At 42.7% G+C, this 27,774-nt stretch overlaps 1 protein-coding gene across 1 annotated transcript in view; it reads right to left on the bottom strand.

Moving 5' to 3' along the window:
* Positions 1 to 27,774, bottom strand: part of INTS9 (integrator complex subunit 9) — a 103,545-nt gene that overhangs the window by 5,297 nt on the left and 70,474 nt on the right. The window contains exons 9-14 of the mRNA XM_026518912.4: positions 16,087 to 16,198; positions 13,502 to 13,682; positions 9,679 to 9,739; positions 5,720 to 5,891; positions 2,716 to 2,840; positions 538 to 705 (exon numbers count right to left, since the gene is read on the bottom strand). Coding sequence (XP_026374697.1) covers positions 538 to 705; positions 2,716 to 2,840; positions 5,720 to 5,891; positions 9,679 to 9,739; positions 13,502 to 13,682; positions 16,087 to 16,198 — 819 coding nt within the window. The remainder of the gene's footprint in view (positions 1 to 537; positions 706 to 2,715; positions 2,841 to 5,719; positions 5,892 to 9,678; positions 9,740 to 13,501; positions 13,683 to 16,086; positions 16,199 to 27,774) is intronic.

Raw genomic sequence — 27,774 nt, 5'->3', positions numbered from 1 at the left:
GCAGAGAGTTTCCCACCAGAACACGTCCCCGAGGGCTGACGCATCAGGCCTCCTGCCTTGCACTCACAGGGACACATGAGGAGGGTTACGAGGCAGCTGCACAGGACACACTCCCATCTGGGAAAGAACCAGGTACCCCAGAGTAGTAGCAGCACCTAAGACCGGCGGCAGATTTTAACCCCTGCACCTCACACAGGCCTCTCGGGCGAAACTCAACGACGCCTGTAGTTCCCTCTACATTCCGTACGCGGACAGAGATTTATGCACAAGAATGTTTCAGAAAGCATGATTTATAATACAGAAAAAGCAGAAATCCTAAGGGTCCACCACTGAGGGAACAGTTACGACGCACTTATGATGTTCACAGCTGTTACTTCACTACCCGAAAAATGAGAAGGCTCTGAAGGTCCCCCCTCCCCTTCCAGTTCCTCGCTTAAGGATCTGCGTTCGTTGGTCAAAAGACAGCCACGTCTGGGACAGTCGTCTGAGACTCAAGTGGAAAGCGTGGGTTTGACCATGAGAGAGAGAACGGCTCACCTCTGGCATGATTTCGATCTTCTCGTAGCGACGCTTGAAAGGCAAGGCGAGGACCTCGGCCCGCCGGTACGACATGGCAGGCGGCTGGCAGTCTACCATCAGGTCCATCCGGTGGGACTGCGCGGGGGGCGGCTGCGTGTACTGCTCGGGGCAGACCACGTGGAGCGGCTGAGGACCGACGGGACAGGGGCAGGGTGAGGGAGGAGGTCCGTGCATGGCGCCCACGCTCAGCCTCACCACTTTCGGGCCATCTTACCTCTCCTCTCAAACCCAGTGGCGGGCAGCAGGACAGGTGAGCGCAGTGTGGGGAAAGGAGAATAAAAATTTCAGGGCAAAGCCCTCAACTGCCAGCCATGTAGGGTAGGGGGGAGATCCACTGCCTCTATTTGAATTTATTTTTATTTTTTCACTGTTTTTAAGGCACACTGATGGTGACTTCCATGAGTCTACTCTCAACTGGTCCCTAAGCCTCTGGAGGGCACAGTCTTCTTGTCACATCTACCATCACTGACTGGTGGGGACAGCTGGTGGCCAGTGGGCAAGAACTGCTGACGTGCCTGCTAGTCTGGTGTTCTGGGGCTGGGCTTTTTTCTGGTATCGGCAGGTCTGCTGGTTTTTGACAGTGGGCACCGCTCACGTCAGATACTCAATTGTGTAGGACAGACTGAATCAGAGTATTTTTTGTTTTTGTTTTTTTTTTTAAACAAAATGTCTGTTATTTTCAGAGACAAAAACAGTAAACCAACACTTACTTGGGACAAATACCATGCAACTGAAAATGGATCCCGGTGGCCCACTGAGTCATTGTATTGCCACTGCTTTTACTTAAGAGTCTGGAGCTCGCCTCAAGTTCCTGGAAGGAGGCCTTCCAGCAGGCCAACCAGACGCATTCAAAATAGCACTTGTTCTGTTGGGCTCTTACTTGTCCTCCTCCTGACCTGGGTGGTATGTTGTAACTCCTCTCAGGTCCCAGCCTGACCTCCAACTGGCTTTCCCCCTCCTACGGGGGATACCAAGTGGACTCCCATCCCCACTCTCCCTGTCCTGCCAGGGGCTCCATGAGCACAGCACTGCTGTAGGGACGGCAGGGGGTGTTACCTAGTGAGGAAAATAACAGGCTCTGAACTGTCTCTGCCTGCATGCTGATGCGCACACGGTGGGGTATCGAATCACCAAACCGGCCCAAACGTACCCACTGCTCTATAATCATGTCTAGAGAAAGCCCATATTCTTTCCTGGAGGGCCAGTCAGCGAGCGATCACATTAGGCATGATCTCTGTAGCCCTGAGGCCCTTCGGCTTCCCATTCCTTGCCACCCCTCCTCAGAGTTCTGTGTCGGTGCCTCCCATCCTGAGCTCAAAGATTCTGGGTGGAGGAGAGCAAACCTCTGACCTGGGCTGAGCAAAGTGAAGGGAGCTAACCATCCCGTGCTGCATTACTAGATGAGGCACAAGGAGACGTGCCAGGGCGCCCTGGTGCTCAGCGGAGCTCCCGAAGCAACGGGGAATGAGAACTCTTCCTCTGGCCTCGCTCCCTGGCCAATGCCACGCAGCCTCCCCAAGCGCGAGCAGATGTGCTGCCGAGTGGTTGCTCGCCCAGTGCGGTGCTCTCTAGTCCCTGCTCTTCCTCTCCGTTCTTCTGCTCTGCAGACGGCCTTCCTTTTACTGACCCCTTTACCCAGCTACTTCTGCCCATTCTCTATGGCAGAAAGCGCAAAAGGAAAAAACAAAAGCAGCAAAACCCAAACCAAACCAAACCTCTCATGAAAAGCAAAGTAACCCTGTGTGCGGTACCCCTCTACATGTGCAACAGGGCCCAATCCAGGTTTCGGATAAACTGTCTTTTGGCTTGAGGAGGAGGTTTCTAGAACGACTTTTCTGGTGGGAGAGGGGGCAATCTGCTTTTAACTGGACACAGATGGTTCTCATAAAAAATAATAGACTGTTTATGCTTTCTTTTCCTTCCACTTTTGATTTCTTTAGAACGGAAACTGCTCTCCGGGTGTAAAGCTCATTACTGTGAAGGGTAACGAAGCAGCGCGTGTGCCAGCACGCAGCAGACGCTTGAGACGTGAGCCGGACAAGAAAAGAAGCCAGGCAGCCGGCCCTCAGCCCGCAGACGCGCAAACCCCCCAGCGGGGACAGGCCGCACGGAGACACTGGCACTTCCCTTCCTTACCTGTACTTCCTTAAGCAGCTTGGACACTTGGATGAAATTCAGCCGTGTATCAATGGGGCAGTAAATGCACTTCATGGCCAAGGGCTGGTAGGGAGCCAGTGCTTCCAGGTAGGAGAAATCGGGTTCTAATGAGCACAAAAAACAAAATTTGAAATGCACGCAACAGAGTTGCTGCCAAGTGAGGAGGCGGCCGGTGTGGTCAAGGCCAAGCAGATGGCCACACGGTCGGGAGGGTGAGGTGGTGTAAGTGCCAGAGGCTGGTGGGAGGCCCACTCCTTATCACTGGGGAGGAGGTATTTACACATAAGGACAAGGAGAGGCCAGAATGAATAGTGCAGGGTGGATGTGGAATTGGAGGTATGGGTGTGAGCTCACGGCTTTCAACACAGAGAGACAGAGGAGACAAACAACGGGTAAATAAGTAAATGGGGGAGAAGGGAAAGCTCTTCTTTACGACAGAATGCCAAGTAAATGTAAAAGAAACAATGAAAGTAAAGAAAAAAAAATCACCATTTGGCAACCATCGCAGTAATAATTTTTTCTGATCAGGATCATCAATAGATGCTAAAAAAAAACTAGATAAAAATTTGGGAAGACCAGGATATGTGGCCTCAAAGTGCCCCCCCCTGCCCCAGCCCCCCAAGATAATGATTACATATAATAAGACTGACCTTACTGTGGGGAAATCTGGTGCAGGCCACTCAAATTGAGTGCTCAGAGTCAACATGCAGGTATGAGACAAACCACACACCACCTACTCGACAGGATGGCCCAAGAGGAAGAGAAAACGACCCTGGCCCCATGTCACCAGATGCTCTGCTGGGGCTGCTGTGCTCTTATGAGCAAAGCCCAGTGGGACTGGGAACCCCGCCTGCCGTAATGGCCTGTCTGTTCTCTCCAGAACCACTCACCGCAGCCTGCTGGCAGGGACAGCCCAGAATGAGCCAGAAGAACTGGCACATTTCTGGTGTGAAAAATTATGCTTAGATTCCCAACAGCCTGTGCCCCCACGAGGACATCAGGCTTATACTCACCTGTCTCACTAACTTATCCAGTGCATTTGGGAAAACTGATGGAACTTCCAGATCTTTAAATTACTCCCCCTCCAGCGGCTCCTGTTTCCCTGAGAATACCCCCAAATGAGGCAAGCATTTGGGAGAGATGACAGACTCCGTTTTGACATGGACGATGTGAGCTTCCACTGTGCCATGGCTGTAATATGATCCAGCAGTGGTCCAAGACTCCTCTCTGACACTACCAGACCTCACAAGTGACCTAATTGCCCTTTTGAAAGCCCGTCAAAACCGGATGAGATTTAAATTCATTACCTAGGGTTGTTATGGACCATCACACAGCCCTTGATTTCTTCCTAGCTGGCTGAGGGAAAATTCATACCAGAGCCAATCCTCTAACTGTGCCTATGTAAACACCGTACCCACTGTCCTATCAGAGTCAACAACTCCTCAAAAAGAATAGGAGAGACCCCCCAACCCCAAGTTCTACCACAATGTTCTCCAGATCACCTGCTGTTTAGCAAAACTTGGTAATGGTGAAGTTCTGGGTACCGTGAGTCAATGTCTTGTGGCCTGACTTCCTCTTGGCCAAAGGGGGCCTGGGAAAGAGAGAAGCAACCCCGGACAGCTGCTTTTCTGAGCTCTCCTGACACTTTCTACTAGGCCTTGCAGTCAGCCAGAGCCGGCCTGTCACTCATGGCTAGGCCATGGTGTTCTCTTGTTGGACACAAACAATTTCGCAGAACACTAACACCAGACATGGCCGCTTGGTGACCACAATGGATCAAGACAAAAACAAGAACCCTTCTGTAATCATGCCTGAACACAAAACCACAACACTGTTCAAACCACAAAATGAATAAACATTACCCTATCCTGGCTCCATTCTTCTTGCTTCCTAGATAAGAATTATTAAGATACTCAATCACACAACCACTCCTGTTTCCTGACAGCAGCCAATCCTGAGCAATGTCCCACAGCTGTCAACCCACCTCAAAATCAACGAACACAAGCCCAAATCCGTACGTTCTTTTCAACAAGCTCTGAGATGCCTCCCGCTTCCCCATGGTACGCGTCCTTCCCAGTTGCAACGAGTCATTAAGCCAACTTTGTTTGACTAGTGATGTGGTGGTGGCCTCTGGCACTCCTCACCAACAGGCTGAGCACACGGAAGGGCCCCAGTGTCCCTGATCCTGAAGCACTGGGGGTGGAGCAGACTCTCTTCCATTATTCAGCTCTTAAAAAGCAATGAGAAAGAAAAAAAAAACAACTTTCTCAACAGCTTTTATGTGCCAGGCACTGTATAAAGGGTCTTCTTATAACATTTCACTAAATGCACAGAGCCGCTCAATGAAGGAGCCAGCAATAACCCCGTCTGACAAGGAAGCAAGTGAGGCTCGGAGACATGGGGTAACTTGGCGTAGGTTACAGTCCATTGGACCAGATTCGGATCAAGGTTTTTCATTTCACTGCCCATAAGATTTCCAAATCCCAAGGCTGACTGAAGACCTAAAACTGATAAAATAATATAGTGATTAAGTAAAACCCCTGCTTGACCTCATGAAAGGATCTGTTCTACTGTGAGGGGTTTGTCTCCAGAAGGAAAACTGTAAGCTAGAGGAAACTATAACCAAAGGAGAAAGACCCAATTCAGGAAATAATTCCTAAAGGGTAAAGTAAGAGTGGTTACTAGAATTACTGCCCTTCTTGAAACAGCATACAAAATCCTCTCAAAAACATTTCAGTAAAAATCTGCCTCAAGGAAAAATCTCCGAAAACCACCATGAAAGCTTTATCCAGTACAAGTTTCCTAACAGTCCATCTTGCTCTATTCTTACTCTTTCCCTTGTGATTTCTTCACCCTCTGGTATTTATGACAGATGAGTGTTCATATTTCTGTCTTACTGTAAAATTCATCCCTTGGTATCCATTTGGTCCGTGCGTTGAGTGACGATGGTCCCAGTGGAAAGGGCAAGGTTTTATTTGTTTACCTGTAAATATGACAGTGTTGAGACTAGATTTCCCCCAGAGCTCCATGAAGTGGACCACGTCCCCAAACCGGAGGGAGGGGTGCCCAGTGAACACCACGCATGGCTGGCGGAAATCACTGCTGAAGTCTCCGTGGAGGCTGGGGTAGTGCTTTAGCTTGTTGGTCTGAATGAGCTACGAGATGTAGAGAAGCGCAGAAGAGCCGTTAGTCTGTGTAGGCAGAGGGAAGCGCCACACCGCAGGGGAGAGGAAGCAGAAGGAAATTAAAAATACAGACGAATCAAATTAATATTTGCTGAAAACTGAGATTTTTCTACCTACAAGGTGACTTTCGGAACAGATGGGACCTTCTGGTACAAATTAACATACTCAGTGATTACTTTTGTTCAGGCTGTTAAGGCCTGATGCAGTCTAAGTCTTCCTGACACCCGAGCCCTGGCCCCAGAAGTCCCCAGTATGAGTTATTATTTGAAGTACAAGTAACTTTCCCAAAACATGTGAATCACTATGTTCTGTCAACAATAAACACCTCACACAAGAAAAATTATTTACCCACATAGGACCACCTCTTGAGAAGTTATAGCTGTAAGTTACTGCAGCAACTTAATAAAGACAAAGGCCAAACTGGCTTTCAGAAATTTAGGAGATGTGATGTGCCCATGATGCAGAGAGCTGTGGTAAGAAGTGGGCCAATGCGCAGCCTCAAACTTGTCTCAAAAGTGTATGTTTTGAATCAAAAAGATCTCACCTGGCACCACTCTCCCAAAGTCATGCCCAACCCAAGGCAACACCATAGACAGTTATAGCCGCAGTTGGCGTCCTGTGACATGGCTCAGAAGCTCCTCCTGCTGCCCTGGCCCTGTCCCCACCCCAACTCTAGCACCAAAAGGTCAGAAGACAAACACCCAGACTTCAGAGACCCTAAATACCAACTAGGTCAAAGGCAGTATTGCCCTGATATATTGCATGATGGATAAAGAAATGGTCTGGGACACAACTTAATCCTGAAGCAACCCATGATGTGTAAGAGGGGAGCCCAGTCAACAACCCCAACTCTAACTGAAGTCACCCCAATAGTGACATGTGGCCACAATGGGACAACCCCCAAATGGAAGCCAATCTCTCTTCATTTCAAAGATTTAACCTTTAATTCGGAGAGACTGCTTTTACTAGTAACACTGTAGCACTACCCCGGAGATCCAAGTCAGGTGTCCGAGGCTGGACAGGATATGCAGAGTGAAGATGGAGCAAACGCTGAACTCCCACCTTCCTTCCAAGTTATATAGAAGTAAACTAACGTTCTTTTTATAACCAATCTAGCCACAATCATTCCTTGTCCCAGTTAAATAAGGGTGAGCGAGTATAAAGACTAAGCCTACTGTATCCATTGCTGTCAAGGAGATGAATGGGATTCTAAGAATAGCAATGGGTCTTTGCACATAACTTAAATCACTTTTTAGTCATTACCTACAGTTCCTGAAGTTCTGTCTTCTGATCAATGCACAGAAACGAAGATAAATTCATCTCTCTCTCTTTTTTTTTTTTCCAACTGGATCTACCTTTCCAGCTGACTTACTACATTTGACCAACCAGAATTACCTCTGCGCTTCTTTAAGGTCCAAACCATATAGGCAATGAAACTGTAGGGTAGGAATTTTGTAATTTTTTTTTTTAATTTTTTTTTTTAAGATTTTATTTATTTGACAGAGATCGAGACAGCCAGCGAGAGAGGGAACACAAGCAGGGGAGAGTGGGAGAGGAAGAAGCAGGCTCATAGCAGAAGAGCCTGATGTGGGGCTCAATCCCATAACGCCGGGATCACGCCCTGAGCCGAAGGCAGACGCTCAACCGCTGTGCCACCCAGGCGCCCCTGTAATTTTTTTTTTTTTTTTTAATCAGTAATGAGGGTAGAACCGTATTTTCTCATGGGCATTGGTCCCAGTACCCAGAGTCAACTCCACCATGCCCTAATGTTGGCAAGTGCGTTTCAGGAACCCTGTTCACACCACTACGGTCTTTTCATTTTCATAACTGTAAATGGGACAAAGGTCATCTGTGACATATGTGGGTAAGAAAGAACATATAGCAACACTCTTAAGAAGCAAAGAAAGGCTAGTTGTTGACAGGAGGGGAAAAAAACAGACTTTCGGTGGTAAGTCCACCACAAAATATTTTTTGCCACACTTAATTTTCTGACATGACTGCATTTCTAGCCCGAATTTCACTGTGGTAATGGCAGAGCTTGTAAATACCTTGGCTACTATAACAGTGTGCAGACTGGAAAGTGACTTTCTCAGAACTTTCCATGTGAAATTCTGGTTTGTTAAAGTCCTCTGGAGTAGAAGTAAGAATAACACGAGTTGTCAAGTCTAAAATAGTTAGCAGGATGTTTGTTGCAATTTTCTCAGAAATTCCCCTTTGTCCCTTTCCAGTTACTATTGCCCCATGTCTACCTCCAGGGTAACCACTGTGCTGGCTTCTGGTACCAAGGAGGAGTTTTGTGTGTTTTTGAACTTGTATATAAAGAAAATCACACTGTGTCTACTGTCTTATATCTGGCTTATTTCACTCACATCGTGTTTGTGAAATTTGTTTACATGACTGTGTGTAACTGGAGTTCGTTCATTCTTACTGGTGTAAGGTATTCCACTGTGTGAATATACCAAGAACTCCACAAGGCTGTTGAGGGCATCTGGGTCTATTTCGGAATTACTACTAAGAGTGCTCTGAAGATTTCTGTGTGTCTTTTGGTGGCACACCTGTGTATTTGTTTGGGAGATACTTCAGGGACAAAACTGCTGAGGCAGAGAGTACGTTATGTTCAGCTTTGGCAGATACCGCCAGTTCCCTAAAGTGGTTATACCAACTTAAACAACCTTTTTAAAAATATAACAAAAAATTGGGAGTAACTCTTTTGTCAGATAGTAAGAGAATGGTTAAGTATATTACAAAATGTCCATACGGTATGCTCTGGAATACCAGGCAGCAATAATAATGATATGAGGCACAAAGAAAAATGTCCATGCTACACTGTTTGGCGAAAAATGTAATGAAAACAAAACTGGGTACAAAGCTATGTAAAAACACTCATCTGTTCTGTGAGAAAGGTATAATTTTTCCATTTTAAAAAAACTGAGATATAACTGATGTATAACGTTGTAGTAGTTTCAGCTGTACGGTATTTTATCTATTGCGAAAAAATCACCACAGTTAGCCTAGTTAACATCCATCACCACAGTTACAAACTTTTTTTCTTGTGATGAGAACTTTTAATATCCGCTCTCTTAGTAGCCTTTAAACATGCAACACAGTACTGCTCACTATAGTCACCATGCTGTATGTTACATCCTATGACTTCTTTATTTTATAAGTGGAAGTTTATTCCTTCTGACCCTTTATTTTCTAAAAACTTAAATGTTATTATTTTCATCATTAAGGCTTCACGTCTATAATCAACATAATTAACTGGAAAGAAGACTGACAAATAAATCTGTTGTTATGCAAAAAAGTTAGTAGACGTTAGATGAAATTCCTCACCTGGGCGACAGAACAGAGGTAGGTTATGAACTGCAGACCCATACTGGTACTATAATGTGTTAATGAGAAGAGAAAGGAGTGAATCTTGAGTTACAGTACTTCCCTGTTGTCTTACATGGGAAACAAAGGGCTATATGAGTTTATGTCAGGATTTTTTAATTTTTATTTTGAGAGAGAGAGATAGAGGTAAAGAGAGGAGGGGCGAGGGAGAGAATCTTAAGCAGACTCCACACCCAGCAAGAAACCTGAAGAGGGGTTTCATGACCCTGAGATCATGACCTGAGCCGAAATTAAGAGTTGGACACTTAACTCACTGAGCCACCCAGGCGCCCCAAGATTTTTGATATCTAATGGGCTCCCATCTCCATCTCGAACATTTATCTACAGTTTTTCTTGCTCTGACCCAATAATGCCATTTTCTTACCTCTGCATGAGGAAAAGGTGGTTCTGGGAGATACACCTTAGTCTGTTTGTTGTGACAAAGCCTTTTAAAGAAAAGCAGAGGAGTCGGTTAGGTAGGGCACACCGGGTCGTTTGCTGCCACCTAGCGGTAGCAGCGCAAAAAATACTAAAGGTTATTTAAAATCTTCCTGCTAGCAAATCTCACTCACGAAAAGCCAGCGTCTACAGAGTACTCAGAACATAAATGTCTTGTGTGTATTTTTTAACTGTTAAAATTCCTCAATACGTTTTTGCCTTAAAAAACAAGCTTGTTATTTTGGAATAGTTTTTTAGATTTACACAGAAAAGTTGCAAAAACAGTCCAGACTTCCCTTGTGCCCTCTACCCAGTGTCCCCTTCATGTTAACATCTTACATAACCACGATCTGTTTATTGAACAAGAAATTAATATTAGTGCATTATAACCAACTAAATTCCAGTTTTGTTTGGATTTTACCGTTTTTCCACTAATGTCCTTTTCCTGTTCCAGGATCCAATTCAAAGTATCCTATTGCATTAGTTGTGCTCGCTTTTGAGGAAAAAGTGACAGGTTTTTTTTCAGACACACAACTTGCTGTTTTGCACACCCACTAAGCAGCACTGGTAACTCAAACTGGAGAGCAATGAATCTCAATCTGGAGACACTGTGAATGTTTTAGGTAGTCTATGCTCTTTCTTGGCCAGATCTGACATTTAACAGAAGTGTCTGAATAAAGCAATTGTGGCAAAAGTTAACAACTGATAACTCAAGAGTCATGGGTGTCCTGTGGGTTTGGCTTTTTTATTTATATTTATTTATTCGTTAATTTAATTTACTCATTTGGCAGAGAAAGAGAGAGACAGAGAGAGAGAGAGAGAGAGGCAGGGAGAGGGAGAAGCAGACTCCCCACTGAGCAGGGAGCCGGACGTGGGGCTTGATCCCAGGACCCTGGGATCACGACCTGAGCCGAAGGTAGATGCTTAGTTGACTGAGCCACCCAGGCGCCCCTGGCATTTTTAAAAGTCAGAAAAAAATATATGTAGTGATGTATGCTTGTTAGCGCCCATCTGTGATAATTCTACTAAAATAATATTAAAGTATTTCAACAGTTCTAACACATACTACTTTTGGGGGAGTAGTTCAGGACTTCAGGGTTTGGGTTTTATATTAACTTCATTAATACAACTTATTATTTAATTTTTCCTACACTTCAATTTCTTTAATCTTGATTAAAGAAAACATCACTTTATATCTTCTTTGGAGGAAGAGGTAAATATGGAAGGAAGATACTTTTGGAGGGTTACTTTATATTATATATACAGTTTTAAAAAGGAAGATAAAACTCTTTAAACTCAGGAAAAGAGACAAATACAACATCTTCATTTAAGGCTTCTTAGATTGTTGCAAAGACATTATGCTGCATTAGTTAGCATCAATATAGAAAACGAAAGTATTTCTGTCAAAAAAAAAAAATCCCCAAAACAAACCAAAAACAAAACCTAAAAGCCTTGTGGTATCCTGAACTAGATCCTGGGACAAAAAACAGACATTAGTCGAAAAACTGGTACAATCTGAATAAAGACTGGAATTCAGCTAATAATAATATGCTAATGTTCATTTCTTAGTTTTGGCATGTGTATATAGCCATGTAAGAGGTTACCATCAGAGAAAGTACAGTAGTAAGTATACTGGAGTTTCTGCACTATCCCTGCAACTTTTCTGTAACCCCAAAATTAGTCCAAAGTAACAACTTTATTATTTAAAAAACAAAATCAAAGACAAAATCCAAAGTGCTAAGATGGGAAAAAAATGTCTGCAGACATGTAACAAAGAGTAGAGTTCAGATAAATTGGTAAGAGAAGTAGAACACCTCTAACATGTAAAAAAGGGACAATTTACAGAGGCCAAAAATCTTTTTGGAAAGCAATTTAGCTCTGTATAACGAACATTAAAACATATTTATAGCCTTTGTTTCAGTAATTCCACATTTAGTAATTGACCTAAAGCAGAAGATGCAGTCATATATACATAAAAATGATATTAATTGAAGATTTACTACTAAAAGGAAAAATCTGGGCAAAGCCTGTCTGTCCAACAATAAGACAACAGTTAAGTAAATTATATAATACAAATGAGGTACAAATGATGTAATGATGCAGTCATGTAAAAACTATGTTCTCAAAAGATTTTATAATGCTCTAATCTCATATTAAAATTTTTAAAAAGCAGGATCCAAAGTTAAATACTCAGCATGATCCCCATATAGAAAGAAAAAAATCCATCAAACTGCCAACAGTGATATTACTTCTGGAGAGTGGGCTTATGGGTTCCGTTTTTTCCTGTTTTCTGTAACTTGTATTGTTTTCTATAGTAAATGTGTTTATACGTATATAAGAAATGAACAAATACAAAGACCCAGAAACACAAAAACGACCTATACTAATTCTCATGGTCCTGACTTCTCTCCCATCACATATTTTTTTTTTTTTTTTTTTTTAAGATTTTATTTATTTATTTGACAGAGATAGAGACAGCTAGCGAGAGAGGGAACACAAGCAGGGGGAGTGGGAGAGGAAGAAGCAGGCTCATAGCGGAGGAGCCCGATGTGGGGCTCGATCCCAGAACTCCGGGATCACGCCCTGAGCCGAAGGCAGGCGCCTAACCGCTGTGCCACCCAGGCGCCCCTCCCATCACATATTCTGACAAGAACAGCATGCAGTGGGGGAGGGGTGGCTTTGGGGAGCACACCAGCCCCTGGGCCTCGAAGGCCTGGCCCTGGAGTGTTTTACTAAGGATCTGGATGAGAAACTTCAGTACATGCTAATTGTGCAAATGATACTTAGGGGGGAACTGCTAATTATTCAAGGTTAACTTCCTACATTGAGGGAGAAAAGACCCAATGCAAAGGATAAAATTCAATAGGTACCAATAAAAGTGACAGCCCTACGGACAAGACACAGGGGATGGAGAAGCATGTCTGAATTGAGATAAAGAAAAAAGGACCTTGACTACAACTAAAAGGGGAGGAAAAAATGCCCTTTAAAAAGGCAGGGGAGGGAGGCAGTATATGGAACAAGTTATGACAGAATGACATACAAATTCCTTTTTAATGAGAAACTTAGTAGAATACTGTGTCCATTAGGCTCCCACACAACTAAAATGGATTAAACATACAGGTGTGTGTGTGTCATACCCCCGTCTAAGGCACTGTGAGGTTGACTGTAAAAGTTAATATATTTCCTCCATCCCTCCCTTTTTATGGCCAGGTGAGTGAGATTCAGACGTGCATCTAGATATTTCTAAAAGGGTTCACTGATTTCACCCTGTACAATCATTTATCCACCTTAGGACTGGATCAAACAATTTCCTACTGTAATAAAAGTTAATTTTGTCCAATATCATGCTATTGAAACAAATATAAATCTAGCTTTTCTTATCAGATTTGGTGTTACAAACTCCAGACAACATGAGCTTGGGCTTTGAGCTTCTAGAATGTCACTTCACTTTGTAACAGGCAGAGGGTAGCATGTGAGAAGATAAATGCAAAATATTTTTGTCACTGATTTTCAAAGTGCTGGCTAAGTTAAATCTTTGCCTTTCATTCTTCTCTCCTTAATTATTCTTCTAAACCCTAGCAACATAACAGATTTGGTTTTCATTAATAAAATTTTCACATCACAGACATGGAAAGACAACAAAATGAAAGTTTCATGGTAATGTGAGGAAAAAAAACCTATTTCTGTTCTTTTCTAATTAAAAAAACTTTTTTACATTTTCACTCTTATTGCTTGAATGTACTGAATCATGGAGAAGAAGACAGACATACCACTCAGCAAAAATCTGGGAAAACTCAAGTGAACTGTTGGCCACAGGGGAGATGAAGTAGAAAGGGATGTTGGAGAGGCCGGCTGAGTCAATGTACTGATACAGACATTCCAGGAGGTCATAGATCACGCCAGAAGGGTAACAGGGCACCAACACGTTTCCTCCATTCCGGACTGTCAGTGCTAGAAAAGTTGAAGCCAGAGAGAAAACAGTGGCATTAAAAAAATAGTCTTATAAAGGTAGAACGAAACTTTAAAAATAATATTTGGATTTCTTTCATTTTCCTACTTCTGTCCATACAATTCATTTCTCAAGGATAATGATTTGCTTCTTTTGAAGACTAGCACGGGGGTGGGAGAATCCAGAGGCTAACCATCAGCTGGGTTTTTACTGGATGTCTCAGTCCCTGGGAACAGGGTGTGCAGTAAAGGGTATGGGTTTTAAAGGCAGCCGAGCTTCAGGACAGACCGTCCAAGCTCCTTCTCTTTTTAGCTCCTGCTCAAAACTTTGCTGGTTTTGTTTCTGTTCTGTCTCTGACCACTGCCGAATGACCTATAAGGAAATTGGCCAAGTTTTTCCGTTTGACTCACTTTAGTGGCATTTTCTTTCATTAACGTGTTATCTGTAAAAAAATCCTCCACACTTTAAATACTTAAAACAAGTTATCAAATGAGGAATTGTAACTTATGATTATAATCATATTAGAAGTTATAACGGGCTAAAAAAGAAAAAAAAAATCAAAGCCCTCCTAAGTTTGTTTTTTGTTTGGTTTCCAAAACAAACTGAAACACACAGCTTTTGGGTACAGATCTTGAAGCCTCTGATGTCTTGGATCTTCCTCCGTTCCCAAGTCTGACACATAGGCTCTCCTAGATGCTGGATCCTGAGCACTGGTTGACTTGCCATTACTAGAATGTGGTACCGTGGAGAGAGACAGTGGCCAGGGCTCCAGGGGCCCGGCTCTACCCCCGCCTTTGTCACAAGCTACAGGACCTCGTGTAAGCCACTAATACCTGGCTGGGCCTGTTTCCTGATTGGTTATGAGAGGATTGAACTAGATAAGTGGTCTTCAAGCTTTAGTATGTGTGAAAATTGCCAGGAAACATGCTGAAAATGCAGCTTTTCTGCTGTGTCTCTCCTCTCCCCAGAGAATCTAACTTACTAGGTCTGTGGCAGGGCCTCCAAACTGCATCTTTAATAAGTGGCCTCACTGATCTTGAGGTGAATGGTTAGTGGACTTTGAGAAACAGTAGATTAGCATAAGGTTCCTTTTAGATCTAAAGTTCTTTGAGTCTATGATTCTAGATTATAAACAAATGAACATACAAATCAAAGAAGCTATTTGAGACAAGTCTAATAATTTTTTCAAGGAAGAATAAACTGTGTTTGGCTTAATATCAGCAAAGAACAACAACAAAAAAAACTATGATTATTGGTATGGGAAAGTGAAATGTCAAAGGATACTGCCTTTCATTTAAATAGAAGGTGATGACCATTTCCTTCCCCCAGAGCAGAGGTGACAGCACTTACAGTTGCTAGGGGAAGTTCTGAGCTCATTAACCCCTCTTTGGTCACTGTCATGGACTGAAGGCCTGTGTCCCCCTAAATTCATATATTGAAGCCCTAACTCCCAATGTGATGGTACTCCCAGTGTGATGGGGGGTGGGTGCTTTAGGAGGTAACTGGGTTAGATGAGGCCACGAGGGTACAGCCTCCATGATGGATCAGTGACCTTGTAAGAACAGGAAGACATGAGATTTGCTTCTCTCTGCCAAGTGAGGACACACCTGCAGGCATCTGCAAGCCAGGAGGAGGGCCCTCACCAGAACCTGACCATGCTGGCAACCTGATCTCTGACTTCCCAGTCTCCAGAACCATGAGAAAGAAATGTTGTTCAAGTCACCCAGTCTATGATATATTGTTACAGCGGCCTAAGCTAAGACAGTAAGTAACCTATACTTTTCTATAAAGAAAGGTAGGATTTCTAGATTTTACTGACAATTATATCCAAAGAAACATACATTTCTTCTAGGTAGCAAACACCCACAAGTCTCTTCCCCAAATTCAGTATTCTCTCAAAGAAATAATAACACCAACCAAATACTGGTGGAAAAAACGATCTGCTCAGTGTCTCGCTGCTGTGAATGCAAAGCATTAATGGTCTTTTCTGTGCTATTATTTGTACAGCAAAGATGTGATTCTTCCCTTTTTTGACGACTACTACCTTGTATGCACCCCTGTCCACCCCCAAATCCCACCACAAAGCAAGAAAAATAAGAATTTTTAACATAAGTGGGAGAATGTTGAGTATTTGTTGCATATAGTATTAAACACTTGAAATGACAACCAAACACGGCAACCATTCTGACATTCTTCAGATTTATGTTGCTTAAGAATTGCTTTTGCTGCCAACAGCAAGCTTTGAAGGACGGGTAAGAAGGGTGGAGTAGACAGGGGGAAAAGCCTTGAATAGGGGCATCGGAGGGTTTGAAGATGAAGAAGGAGCATGAACTGCTACAGAAGCAAGGTATCAAAAAGTAAACCTAGCACATCTCATCCCATCCACGGTGCACGCCAGCCACGTACCCAGATTGCTGCAGAACTCTCCCACCATGCCATCTGGGTTCGCCGTGGGGATCTGGGTCAGGCCTGTCAGAATGAGAACGTCGCTGTTTTTGAGAGAAGCTTGGTCCATGGGCTGAAAAACCAGAGAGAACTCTGCTTAGTAATTCAAAAAGAAATGGTAAGTATAAGTAGTAAAGGAGAAGAGAATACAGTCATTGTTCTGTGATCAAATCATCGTTGTGTCCTCTTATCCACTTACTCCCTCTCATTAGGTCTGTCAGTGAACAGCGGTTGCCCAGTGGGGTGAGGACAGACCAGTGGAGGCAGGGGGAACTCTTCGGAACGATAAAAGAGTTCCATGCCTCAACTGGTGTGGTGATCACATAATGTGAAAATTAACAGAACTGTATGTTTAAGATCTTTGGGTTTCACTATACATAAATTTTACCTCAATAAAAAAAAAAAAGAGTGGGGCGCCTGGACAGCTCAGTCAGTTAAGTGTCTGCCTGGGGCTCAGGTCATGATCCCAGAGTCCCAGGATTGAGCCCCACATGGGGCTCCCTGCTCAGCAGGGAGTCTGCTTCTCCCTCTGCCCCTCACCCTGCTCTTGTGCTCTCTCTCACTTTCTCTCAAATAAATAAAATCATTAAAAAAAGAAAAAAAAAGCGCTTCCTATCTCAAATTTCTAGAATGTTTTGCTCTTTTCAAAATGCTATTTCACACATTCATTGGTGGGTCTCCAACTTGGGTGTGTATTAGAATCACCTGGAGGGTTTGCCGAAACATGGATTGCTGGGCGCCAAACCCAGAGTTTCTGGTTCAGGTTTAAGGTGGGCCTGAGAATTTGCATTTCTAACAAGTTCCCAAAAGATGCTCCTGGTGCTGGTCTAGGGATCGTGCTTTGAGAACCACTGCACTGTATAATCTGATTCTCAAGACAACTGTGCAAAATGAAAACAAGTGTAAAAACTTGAAATAAATACATGAAATAAGTTTACATTATGAAAATGCAAGCTGGGACTCAGAGAGCCAAGGCAATTTTCCCAAGTCTCTGTGGCAGAGAAGCCAGGAAGAATGCTGAATTGGGAACCAGAAATATAAAGCCTCCCTCCCATTCCCTTACTAGTCATGGGACCTCAGCTAAGGCTCTGAGCTGGATTTCTTATAACACGGGCATGTTTGTTGACCCATCTTCCTTCACTGATTTCTGAGAGTCTCATGAACTAATATACACAATCTTCTTGTAAACTATGAAGTCCCACGGTGCACGGCGCGATCCTTAGGATGTTGTATTTTTATTTATACCTGGCACAATTTGAATTTAATTTTGATTGTTTTCAGAGCACTGAAAAAAAACACTACCTTTTCCAAAGAAATCAGGATTCAAACTGAAAACAAAAATGAAGGCCCATGGATTGAGATGCTGGAGCTATTTTGTAACACATCTTTTCCTCATTGTCACTTCACATACTCACCGGAATGTAAGAAAAAAAAGCCAGAAAACGAGTTTAGTAAGAAGCCTCATCCCTCCTTTCTCTGTTCCACCCAAATTTTCCAATAAAGAAAATTCCAAACGGTAGCACAGCAAAGACCCACCACCTGCAACGTTATCTCAGTGTACGTGCCTTTTGATGTATACTCCTTTAGCATTTTATATAAACATGAATATAAGGGCTTCATTATTTTTAAATAACATGACTGCATATATAGGCTGCTTTATAACCTGAGAAACGTTTCTTTAGCATGGAGGCAGAAAAGTATGGTCGTGACAGCTACACTGAATAGATTCTAATTCCTACTTGCACAGATGCATTATACTAATGCATACAAGAGCTTTTCCTCTGCTTGGGCAGAACCTATCTATTTGCACTTCTCTAAAAAATACATATGCATTCATTGTTTCCAGAGAAGGAAGAAGTATAGGACAGTGGTTTATAGTAGCAGATGTGCAATGAGCCTGCAAATGTTCACTGTGTGCACATGTCAAACAGAAGGAACCAGAATGGTGACATAAGGGACCAAACTTTGTTAGACAGCATATTTAGCTTAAAATGACAATAATTTTGTAAGGACCTTATTAGAACAAGCCAACAATGATTCACAGGGCTGAGGGGGAATTCAGAGGGTCAGGAGCCCCCTAAATAGTATACCCAATTCTGTGTGTGCCGATGTGCACTTTCCCATAGACTTGATTGGGTTGTCCTATGGTGCCGTGACCCCTAAAAGGTTAAGAACTAACGACTGAAATGAAAACATACAATGGAGAGCAAATGTGGCCCTGAAAACAACATTACCTCTGAACCTCAGCCATCAATGCTGACTTTTTTTGAAAAATAAATGCCCATGGTAAAAAACAAAAGCAGTGCTACAGTGTGAATACCGTGGAGTTGGAAGTTATGAGAAATCCTTCATGATCAGGTCAGACTAGATGTTTGTTATTTTAGCCCTATACTTGGGAGATACTTGTTGTTGATTCCCAAAGCTACTGTAAAGACTCAGCTTTAAAAGCCTTTTAGTGACACTCTCAGAACGAAGCTGATGCCGCCAACATCTCCATTTCACCACCAAAGGGCAAATGTATATATTATTGGTGTCAACGGCAACTCACTGAGTGCTTCGAGTGGGAACATTTGTTCAAACATACACAACAGAAAAGTCCATTGAGTCCAAGAATCAAATAAAAATACCTTACAAAGTTGACAGTCACCATCAAGCTTGTGGAATAAAATCGTGAAAAACCCTAGGCCCAAGGAAGCTGTGGTCATTGTGTTGGTACTCTGCTGGTGAATTTACATTGGACACTTTGCACAGAGTATGAGAAAAAGGAGACTCAGTCTCTAGGCCCTAGAAAGAAGCCTATAATCTAGTTGAAGAGAAAACACGTATGTATCATCAAAAAAGAGGACTTTCAGAGTGCCTGGGTGGTGCAGCTGGTTGAGGGTCCGACTCTTGGCTTTGGCTCAGATCCAACCTCAGGGTCATGGGATCGAACCCTGTGTCAAGCTCCACGCTCAGCATGGAGCCTGCTTATGTTTCTCTCTCCTCTCCTCCCTCTGCCTCCTCCCCCCACCCCTGGCCCTGGTTCTCTCTCTCTCTCTTCAATGAATAAATCTTAAAAAAAAAAAAAGGATTATTCAAAAAGCTATAGAAAATATAATGCGAATTTCAGGAGCGTGCAGTGGGTCCATAAAGGCCAAGAGGAATGCAGAGTAGAGGGCCCCACCTAGCCAGGCGGGGCCACTTATACACTGATTTCTGGCAGGTGAAGTTTTGCTTCTAGTTTTCTTTCTTTCTTTGGCTAAGGAACTTAAGACTCAATTTAAGACGGCCTTTGGAATGGTTGCATGACACCCCTTCTTTCCCCACAGCAAGATGTCTCTTCTACATATGCCCCTGTGACCTCTAAGACTTTCTATACCAGCACTAACCACACTGCATCGTAATGGCCTATTTACTTGTCTGTGTCCCCCATAGGACTGTGGAGCTCCCTGAGGGCAAGGATTTGGGATCCCTAATTCCTAGCAAAATGCCTGGCACACAGCAAACAGTACACAAACATTTGCTGAATAAATGAATGCACAAAAAGAACATGGTCTGGTAGGAAATGTGAGAGCATCCCATACTGGGAAATAGTTCACTAGAGTCAGCAAGGTGAGAATCAGGAGGTCGACTTTGGCAGGAGGGCTGGAGAGGGGTGTGGGCAGAAGGCAGAGAAAGGCAATCTGTAGATGCCATATGAATTTCTTTGGCTGGAATGGAAAGTTTACTTTGGGGCTGAGAAAAGAGATTAGTAAAAATGAGGGCAAGTGTAACTAGTAAAGAACCAAAAAGGTCAGAATCATGAAGACAGACAGAGTGGGCAGTAAGGAATCGACAGTTTGAAGCAGGAGTGCGACATTTTGGCAACAATAATTATAGGTGACAGCTGAGGAGGGGGAGAGACCAAAAAGAGGGACAACACTCAGAAGCCCCTGCAGCAGCCTGGACATAAAGGGGGACAAACTGTAACTTTATGGAACTTGGGGAGACGGGAGAGGCAGATCTACACAACATCGCAGAAGACTGTTGACAGACAGGTGGGAACGGACTGGATATACGGCGCAATGGACATAGCGAGGCCTTATGACTCCAAATTCTCAAGTCAGAAATGCAGACGAAGGGAAATTTGGATGCAATGATTTAAAAGAATAAGGAGGCAATAAATTAAGTCCACTGTTGCAAGTGTTCAGGGGATAACAAAATGGATTTATTATAAGAATAAAAGATAAAACAGGTGCATGATAGGTATGGAGATTTGCTAGGTACCTTTATCAAAGTTTTTAACAAAAATGTCAGTTTGTTTACAGCTGAGGAAAGTAGAGTGTGCCTAGGACCAAGGCTGTGGGACCCCATAAAGTAAATGGGGAGAAAAACAAGTAAATAAGTACATAATGCAGCACTGAGCTTCCCTGCCTGTAAAAGTGAGCAGTGTGGGAAAGACAGCTTTCTGGTGCTTGCACCCTATAATATGACGAAAGATCAAGGAGAGTAAGAAAACAGCAAGACTGCCCCAGCAGCCTAGAATTTTAACAAGAGAATGATGAACAGTGTCAGATACAGCTGCGAGATGCTGGGGAAAACAGAAAAGAGTAAATTTGGCTGGAGGCTGATTGCTGTTGGGCTAGAGACATGAAACCAAATCTATGAGGTAAAAGAGAGAGAAAGCCAGGTGCACAAGCCTGAGCTGAGCAAGGCGAACAGGAGAAATCTCATCATGGTAGTCTGGTAGTGAGGCAATGAGACAGTCTGCCGAAAGCCTTTTTCCGTATTAAAACTCTTCAAGTTTACTTAAAAGGCAGAAAAGAAGGAATGAGTGAATGACCCAATGACCTACACTTCTTTGATGAGAGAAAGGAAGACATAAATTTGAGATCATGAAGCACATTGATTCCAGCTTAGCTTTCTAAGACCAATTCAAAGCCTGCTCTTCCGTGAGGTCTCCCTAATCTCCCCAGGACTGGGGGGGGGGGGGCGGGGGAATCCCATAGGACTTTAGCGGGTTTCTAATCTGACAGGATTAACCACCTGCAGAAAAAGGCTGTAGGTCCCCATCTTATTCCCCTATTATAACTTCTGTAAATGTAAAACCTACGCATCCTTGTTCCCCTTCCAGCCTAGCATATTCCACTGCCCAAAGTAAGGGTTTAAGAAATGCCATGGACTAAGTAACGGAACGAGTGACTGAACAAATAAATCAGTGCATCTAAACAGTGTATGTTATTTTTGAGAGAAGGAAACAGAGTTGACCGTTAGACAACATGGGGTGGGGGAACCCGCATATAATTTCTAACTCTCCAAAAATGTAACTACTAATAGATTCCTGTTGATGGGAAGGCTTTCTGATAATGTAGTCGATTAATACATATTTTGCATATGTATTATATACTATATTCTTACACTAAAGCAAGCTAGAGAAAAGAAAACATTATTATAAGAAAATCACTGAGGACGAGAAAATACACTTACTGTAAAAATCCACATGAGTGGACTTGTGCAGTTCAGGTTAACCTTTTACAGGTTGGCACTGTGTTGCCAGTGAGGACAAGAGCTTTATTTCCTCAGAGCCGACCCAAGGAGGTGCCGCCGAGACTTTTGGGACTACCTGTGGCTGTGTCCACAGGGAGAAAAAAAGCTTCTTGTCTGTGGCCTTGACAACTGAAGAAGGAGCTGGATGCTGTGTGGCCTGTCCAGAGGTCTTTCTTTTCTTTTCTATTTTAAAAATTTTTTGAGAGAGAGAAAGAGCATGTGCGAGCAGGAGCCGGCGGGGTGGGGGGTGGGGCAGAAGGAGAGGGAGAGAAAGAATCTCAAGCAGGCTCCAAGCTCAGTGTGGAGCTTGATGCAGGGATCGATCTCACGATCCTGAAATCATGAGGCGAAGTCAAGAGTTGGATGCTTAAGCCACTGAGCCACTCAGCGCCTCCTGATGTTTTTCTTAAATACTACTTTGAGGATGTGGCCATGTCCTTTACCCAGGAAGAGTGGGCCTTTCTGGACATATCTCAGGGAAAGCTGTGCAGAGGAATGATGCTGGAGAATATCAGTCACCTGGTCTCCATAGATGAACTGAGGCCCAGAGAAGTAAAGTGAAAATATGCTGCCCCTTCTTGAGTGGAAGGGTCAATACTGGGCCCAGAACTGGGTCTGATGCCTCACAGAAGAAAAGAGTGGAGAAATGAAGCCCAGGTATGCCATGGGAGCCAAGTGACCAGGGGTGCAAGGGAAGCTTCAACCAGCTGTGTTAAAGACAGAGTTTTGTGGATGCAGGAAAATGTCTTTGTATTGACACTCCATCCCCAACTCTGCCTTGTGCGTAAGGCTGACCATGTGGCTTTAATTCCCCAGTTCCATACCAGAGAAAGACAAACACTCCCAGAAACGTCCCAAGGACAAAACCTGATTGTGAGAGCCTCATAAGGCCAGGCCTGGAGGGAGAAGCAGTGGCCTAAAGATATCTCCCAGAGATCTCTAGGAGGAAATTAATTTTACGTCAGAAGGCTAAGGAATGGCTGAAAATGCTGAACATGCACATCCACATGACGATTTGGAACAAGTGACATATTTATTACAATAAAATAAAATACATTTAAAAAAAACAAACCCAAAACCAAAACTGTAGAGCATCCGGATCAAAGCACTATATAAATAACAAACAAAACATTTGGAGAATTCAGAGGAAAGAGAAAAACATAAAAAACAAAACAGGGCAAAATAAGCAAGCCTACCCTAGAAACTGCCTTAGCTCTAAAGACCCGATTCAAGGAGTCTAAATTTAAGATAATTTCTTTAGCTTAAGAGAAGAATATACATTTATTACTGCCAAAGTCTTTAAGACCTCAGGAAAACAAAGCAATAGTTTCTCCTTAACTCCCAAGGGAGAAAGGTAAGAAAGGAGACGCAGGCTGAAAGTGTGTGCTACAAGGAGACTTTCATAGGCCAGCTACCAATCTCTTCCAGTCCCGTCAACAAAAAGGAATTCCCATTGTGAACATCATATGCTTTGGAGAATTGACTGACTAGAAATTACCAATTAATTTTTTTTTTAAAGATTTTAAAAAGAGAGCACGAGGGGGGACAGAAAAGGGAGAGGGAGAAGCAGACTCCCTGCTGAGCAGGGAGCCCCATGCAGGACTTGATCCCAGGACCCTGAGATCAGACCTGAGCTGAAGGCAGATGCTTAACCAACCGAGCCACCCACGAGTCCCACCAATTAATTTTTAAAATTAATTTTATTTCTTAAAAAAATTATTTCCAAGTTCTAACTCAAAAGAAATTCTCAATTCGATACATAACAATGGGCTTCTGAGGGCTCTATAAACTTAGAGTCTCCAAATAAATGCAAACTCTTGTACAGGTGTGCAGATATACAGAGTATATTTTAGTTCTCCTTCCTTCTTTTAAGATTTTATTTAGTTTAGAGAGTGTGTGAGCAGGGGGAGAAACTAAGGGGGAATGAATCTTAAGCAGACTCTGCACTGAGTGCGGAGCCTGGTGCAGGGCCCAATTTCATGACCCTGAGATCATGACCATTAGCTGAAAACAAGGGTCAAGGGCTTAACTGACCCAGTCACCCCACGTGTCCCTATTTTAATCATTCTTGTGAGATTTTCACTACCACGCTTTTGGGTTCCTGGCCCCCAAAATGTTAAGAACCCCTGCCTTAAGGCAGAAGTTCCCATACGGAGCCTTTGCTTTCAAGCCATCTCTCTTCTCATCCCTCACAGCCACCACCCACCTTGCAAACCAGAGAACCACCTGTCTTGGCCTCAAGGCCAAAGGTTAAATGGGAGGGAAACAGCCTGGTGAGTGGCAGAGCTTGGTCTCCCAAGTTTGTTCCAGGCTGAAGACCAAGGTGTGGGGGAGTCCTCAAGGCCAGAAGGGCTGAAGCAGTGGGATGGACACTTTTCCTGGTCTCTCTGAACAGTCAGAAGGATGGGAAAAAAAAAAAATCAAAATGATAAACAAACCAAACTCAAACCCACTATAAAACAACAACAACAAAATATCTACCACATGCTACAATTTCCTGTATTTCAAATCTCAGCCTTAAATGGGAATCAGTGTCCTGTGCTAGATTAGTTTCTAAAACTAACCCAAAATTCTGTACTTCCCCATGTCCAGGTATATGTAATTTTGTTCTATTATGCTGATGATTTTCACATCTAAAACTCAAGCCCTACCCCTGAAGTAAAGCAGCATAGCCAGGAAGCTATGGAAATAGTGAGTATCACGTTGCTTTTTCAAACCATCATAATACAAAGGTTGGTGTGCAAATGTAAGTTCACAACCCACAAGCAAATCCACTAATTTGATTCCTAAGGCCAGGAAAGCTTGGGCTCTAATATTAACCAAAAGTGCTCACTAGTTATTGCTGACGCATTTATGGGATCTCTCCAACAGCCACCCACCGTCTGTTTTGTTCTATTAGTTACTGTCTTTAAACTGTGTCCTATGCCCTCTTTTTCAGCAGAATGCACATCTATTTGAAGTAGATGTTTTTAAGGGAAAAAAAAAACTTTTTAAAAATAATTTAAATGTCTGACCGTGAGAAAACAGATAGCTTCTTGCATATCCATAAAATGGAATACTAGGCAGATATCAAACACATGTGGAATACTAATGAACTGAGGAGTGCTCATTACAGAGTTAATGGGAAAAACCAGAAAAGCAGGCTGTAAAGAGTTAACTCTTGATATTAGGATTATCACAATTTTTACTGCTTTCTTGGAGATTTTTGTATTTTCCAAAACTATTACAATAAATACAAATTAACGTTCTAATCAGAAATATAAGGAAATAATATCTTAAAAATTCCACTACAGTTCCCAACAAGACAGAGTGACACACAAGCTGCTGGCTCTCTTCTAGAATCTAAGCTAACAGAAAGCACAGAGATAAGGGCATCTGACAATTTTGAGAAACTAAACCACCATGATGAATTCCTGGGGAAACCATGGGTGCTGGAATGGGGACAAAATGGCAAGCAAGAGCCAAAGAGGGTCGGGCACTGCAGAAGAATACAGGTTGGCAAGAATTCTTTGTCCTTTTTTGTCTCCTGCATGCTACCATTGGCAGACCATGGAGGGCTCCAACATATTGTGAGGTAGAAAATACCAGAACAGTGGGATAAGTGTTCACAAAAGGTACAGGCAGACCTACCAGCCCTTCCTTGCTCCCTCATACTATGAGGCTAAGTGGTACAAAGCTAAGTGGGAACAAGTACGGAAGACAAATTCTGGGGGAAAAAAGCAGTGTCTAAAGCAGAGGTACAAAAGGATTTCCTAGAAGGCCAAGTGGTCAGAGCTGACAGGGAAATAAAACAAGACCACTAAGGAAAGCAACACCTACTAAATACAGTAAGCTAAAAACTGACCCCACATGGAGAATTAATAAACCAGATGAAACAGCAGAATATGCATTAAAAAAAGTCCACACACAAATGAAAATAATTAAGTATAAAGAAAAACATTTGAAAATATTATGTATAAAAATACAGTCATTGACATAAAGAATTCAACACACAGGTTGAAGAGCAGTATGGATAGAGCTAAAGAATGAATTCATTCTTTGGATGCTGGAAGATCAAGTTGAGGAGTCTTTTCAGGAGGCTTCAAGAAGGAGATGGGGAAAAAAAAAAGAGCAAGATGGGAAACAGAGAAGTGTCAATACCTGTATCCTAGAAGTTCCATCAGAAGAAAAAAAAATTAAGCAGAAGGAATAAATAATTTTAACAATGATTAAGAATCTTCCTGTGTTAAAGGAAATTGAAAGGTTTCTCAAAGTATTATATGGATAGAAAAAAATACACATTTAAGATACATCACAGTAAAACTTAAGAATACAGAAGTTAAAGTGAAAATTCTAAAAGCAGATCCCATAAAGGAACACAAATCTAAAGGGCTTTGCAGTTTTGTTTTGTTTTTTAAGATTTATAGTATTTACTGGAAAGAGAGCGAACGAGCGAGCATGGGGAGGGGCAGAGGGACCAAGAGAATCCTCAGGCTCCTCTTTGAGCACAGAGCTCAATGCGGGGCTCAATCCCAGGACCCTGAGATCAGGACCTGAGCCAAAATCAAGAGTTGGCTGCTTAACTGAGGAAGCCACTCAGGTGCCCCAGGGCTTTGCAGTTCTTAAGCGCAGTAAGGGTACAAGTGGAAAATGAAGAAATACCTTCAAAACTTTATAGTTTCAAAGTTCTTTTCCTTGAATTTTATATCTATCCAAGCTATCATTTAAATGTGAAGAAATATTAAAGATGTTCTTATTACTTCAAGGCCGCATAAGGTTTACCATTTTAAGACCCTCTTAGTGAACATTCCTCAAGTACTCCTGGAAGAAGGAAAGTAAATCTAGAAGGATTATGAGATACATGGGAAGGCTGGAAAAAAAAAAAAAAAAACTCAATAAGGTTCACTGTTACCTATAAATAAGCAATATATTCAGTACTCTATATATATTCTAAATAACCCAGAACTAAAATTCCAGACAGTATGAATGGTGGGAGGGTGGTGGGGGGTGGGGAGGAAGAGGAAAAAAGTGGAAGAGACAAGAGGAAAATGTGGCTCTGGAGGGATAGAAAAAGATATTAATAAGCTCAGGATATTCAGAGGAAAAATAAGGAACAACCCAGAAGAATAAAAATCAAATACATTTGTTCAAACTTACAGAAAGAAATTTAGCCATCTAAAAAAAGGGAAGGAAGGACAGGGAAAAGAATAAACTAAAAATACCACAAAATAAGACTGCAAAAATAAGCCCTTGATATAATAGTAATTACAGGAAATATAGTTTCATTGGGGCACCTGGGTGGCTCAGTCGGTTGAGCGTCTGCCTTCAGCTGAGGTCATGACCCCGGGGTCCTGGGATCGAGCCCTGCATTGGGCTCCCTGCTTGGCGAGGAGTCTGTTTCTCCCTCTCCCTCTGCCCCTCCCCCTGCTCGTGCTTGTGCTCTCTCTCTCTCAAATAAATAAAATCTTAAAAAAAATAAACAAGTAATTTCATCAATCAAGAGACCCTCTTGATTAAAAAAGAAAAAAGAATAAGGGTGCCTGTGTGGTTCAAGTGTCTGAGTGTCCGACTTGGTTTTGGCTCAGGTCGTGATCTCGGGGTCGTGGGACTGAGTCCCGTGTCAGCGGGGAGTCTGCTTGAGGGTTCTCTCTCTCCCTCTCCCTCTGTCCCTTCCCCCACTTGCATGAGCCTTCTCTCTAAAATAAGTAAATAAATCTTTAAAAAAGAAAAGGAAAAAGAAAAAAAAATCCCTTACTATGTTGTCTACAAGGGATTCACAGGGATACAGAAGGAATGAAAAGAAAGGGATGGAAAAGAATACCAGGCAAATATGGAGGGGGAAAAAAGTCTCCTGGCTTTTAATGCAGTTTTGATAGAGGAAAAAAGAAATCAGCATCCTGATAAAAGGAATAATTGCTCAATAAAACATAATGATCATGAACTATACCTCTGATTATATAGCTTAAAAATGTACAAAGCAATAACTGGTGCAAATATAGGGAGAAACTGATCAACAAATAAAACATCCTTTTCAGAAACTGGAAGCTAAGCAAAGATATGAAAGACAGAATAACACAATAAACTCAAATGAATAAATACATATAGAAAATATTTCATTCAACAGTGAATGCAGTCTTTTTTAACATACACAGAACACTTAAACAG

Source organism: Ursus arctos, unplaced genomic scaffold (genome assembly GCF_023065955.2).
Source record: "Ursus arctos isolate Adak ecotype North America unplaced genomic scaffold, UrsArc2.0 scaffold_11, whole genome shotgun sequence".
Classification (NCBI taxonomy): Eukaryota; Metazoa; Chordata; class Mammalia; order Carnivora; family Ursidae; genus Ursus; species Ursus arctos.
This window is presented reverse-complemented; position numbering and strand designations above follow the sequence as displayed.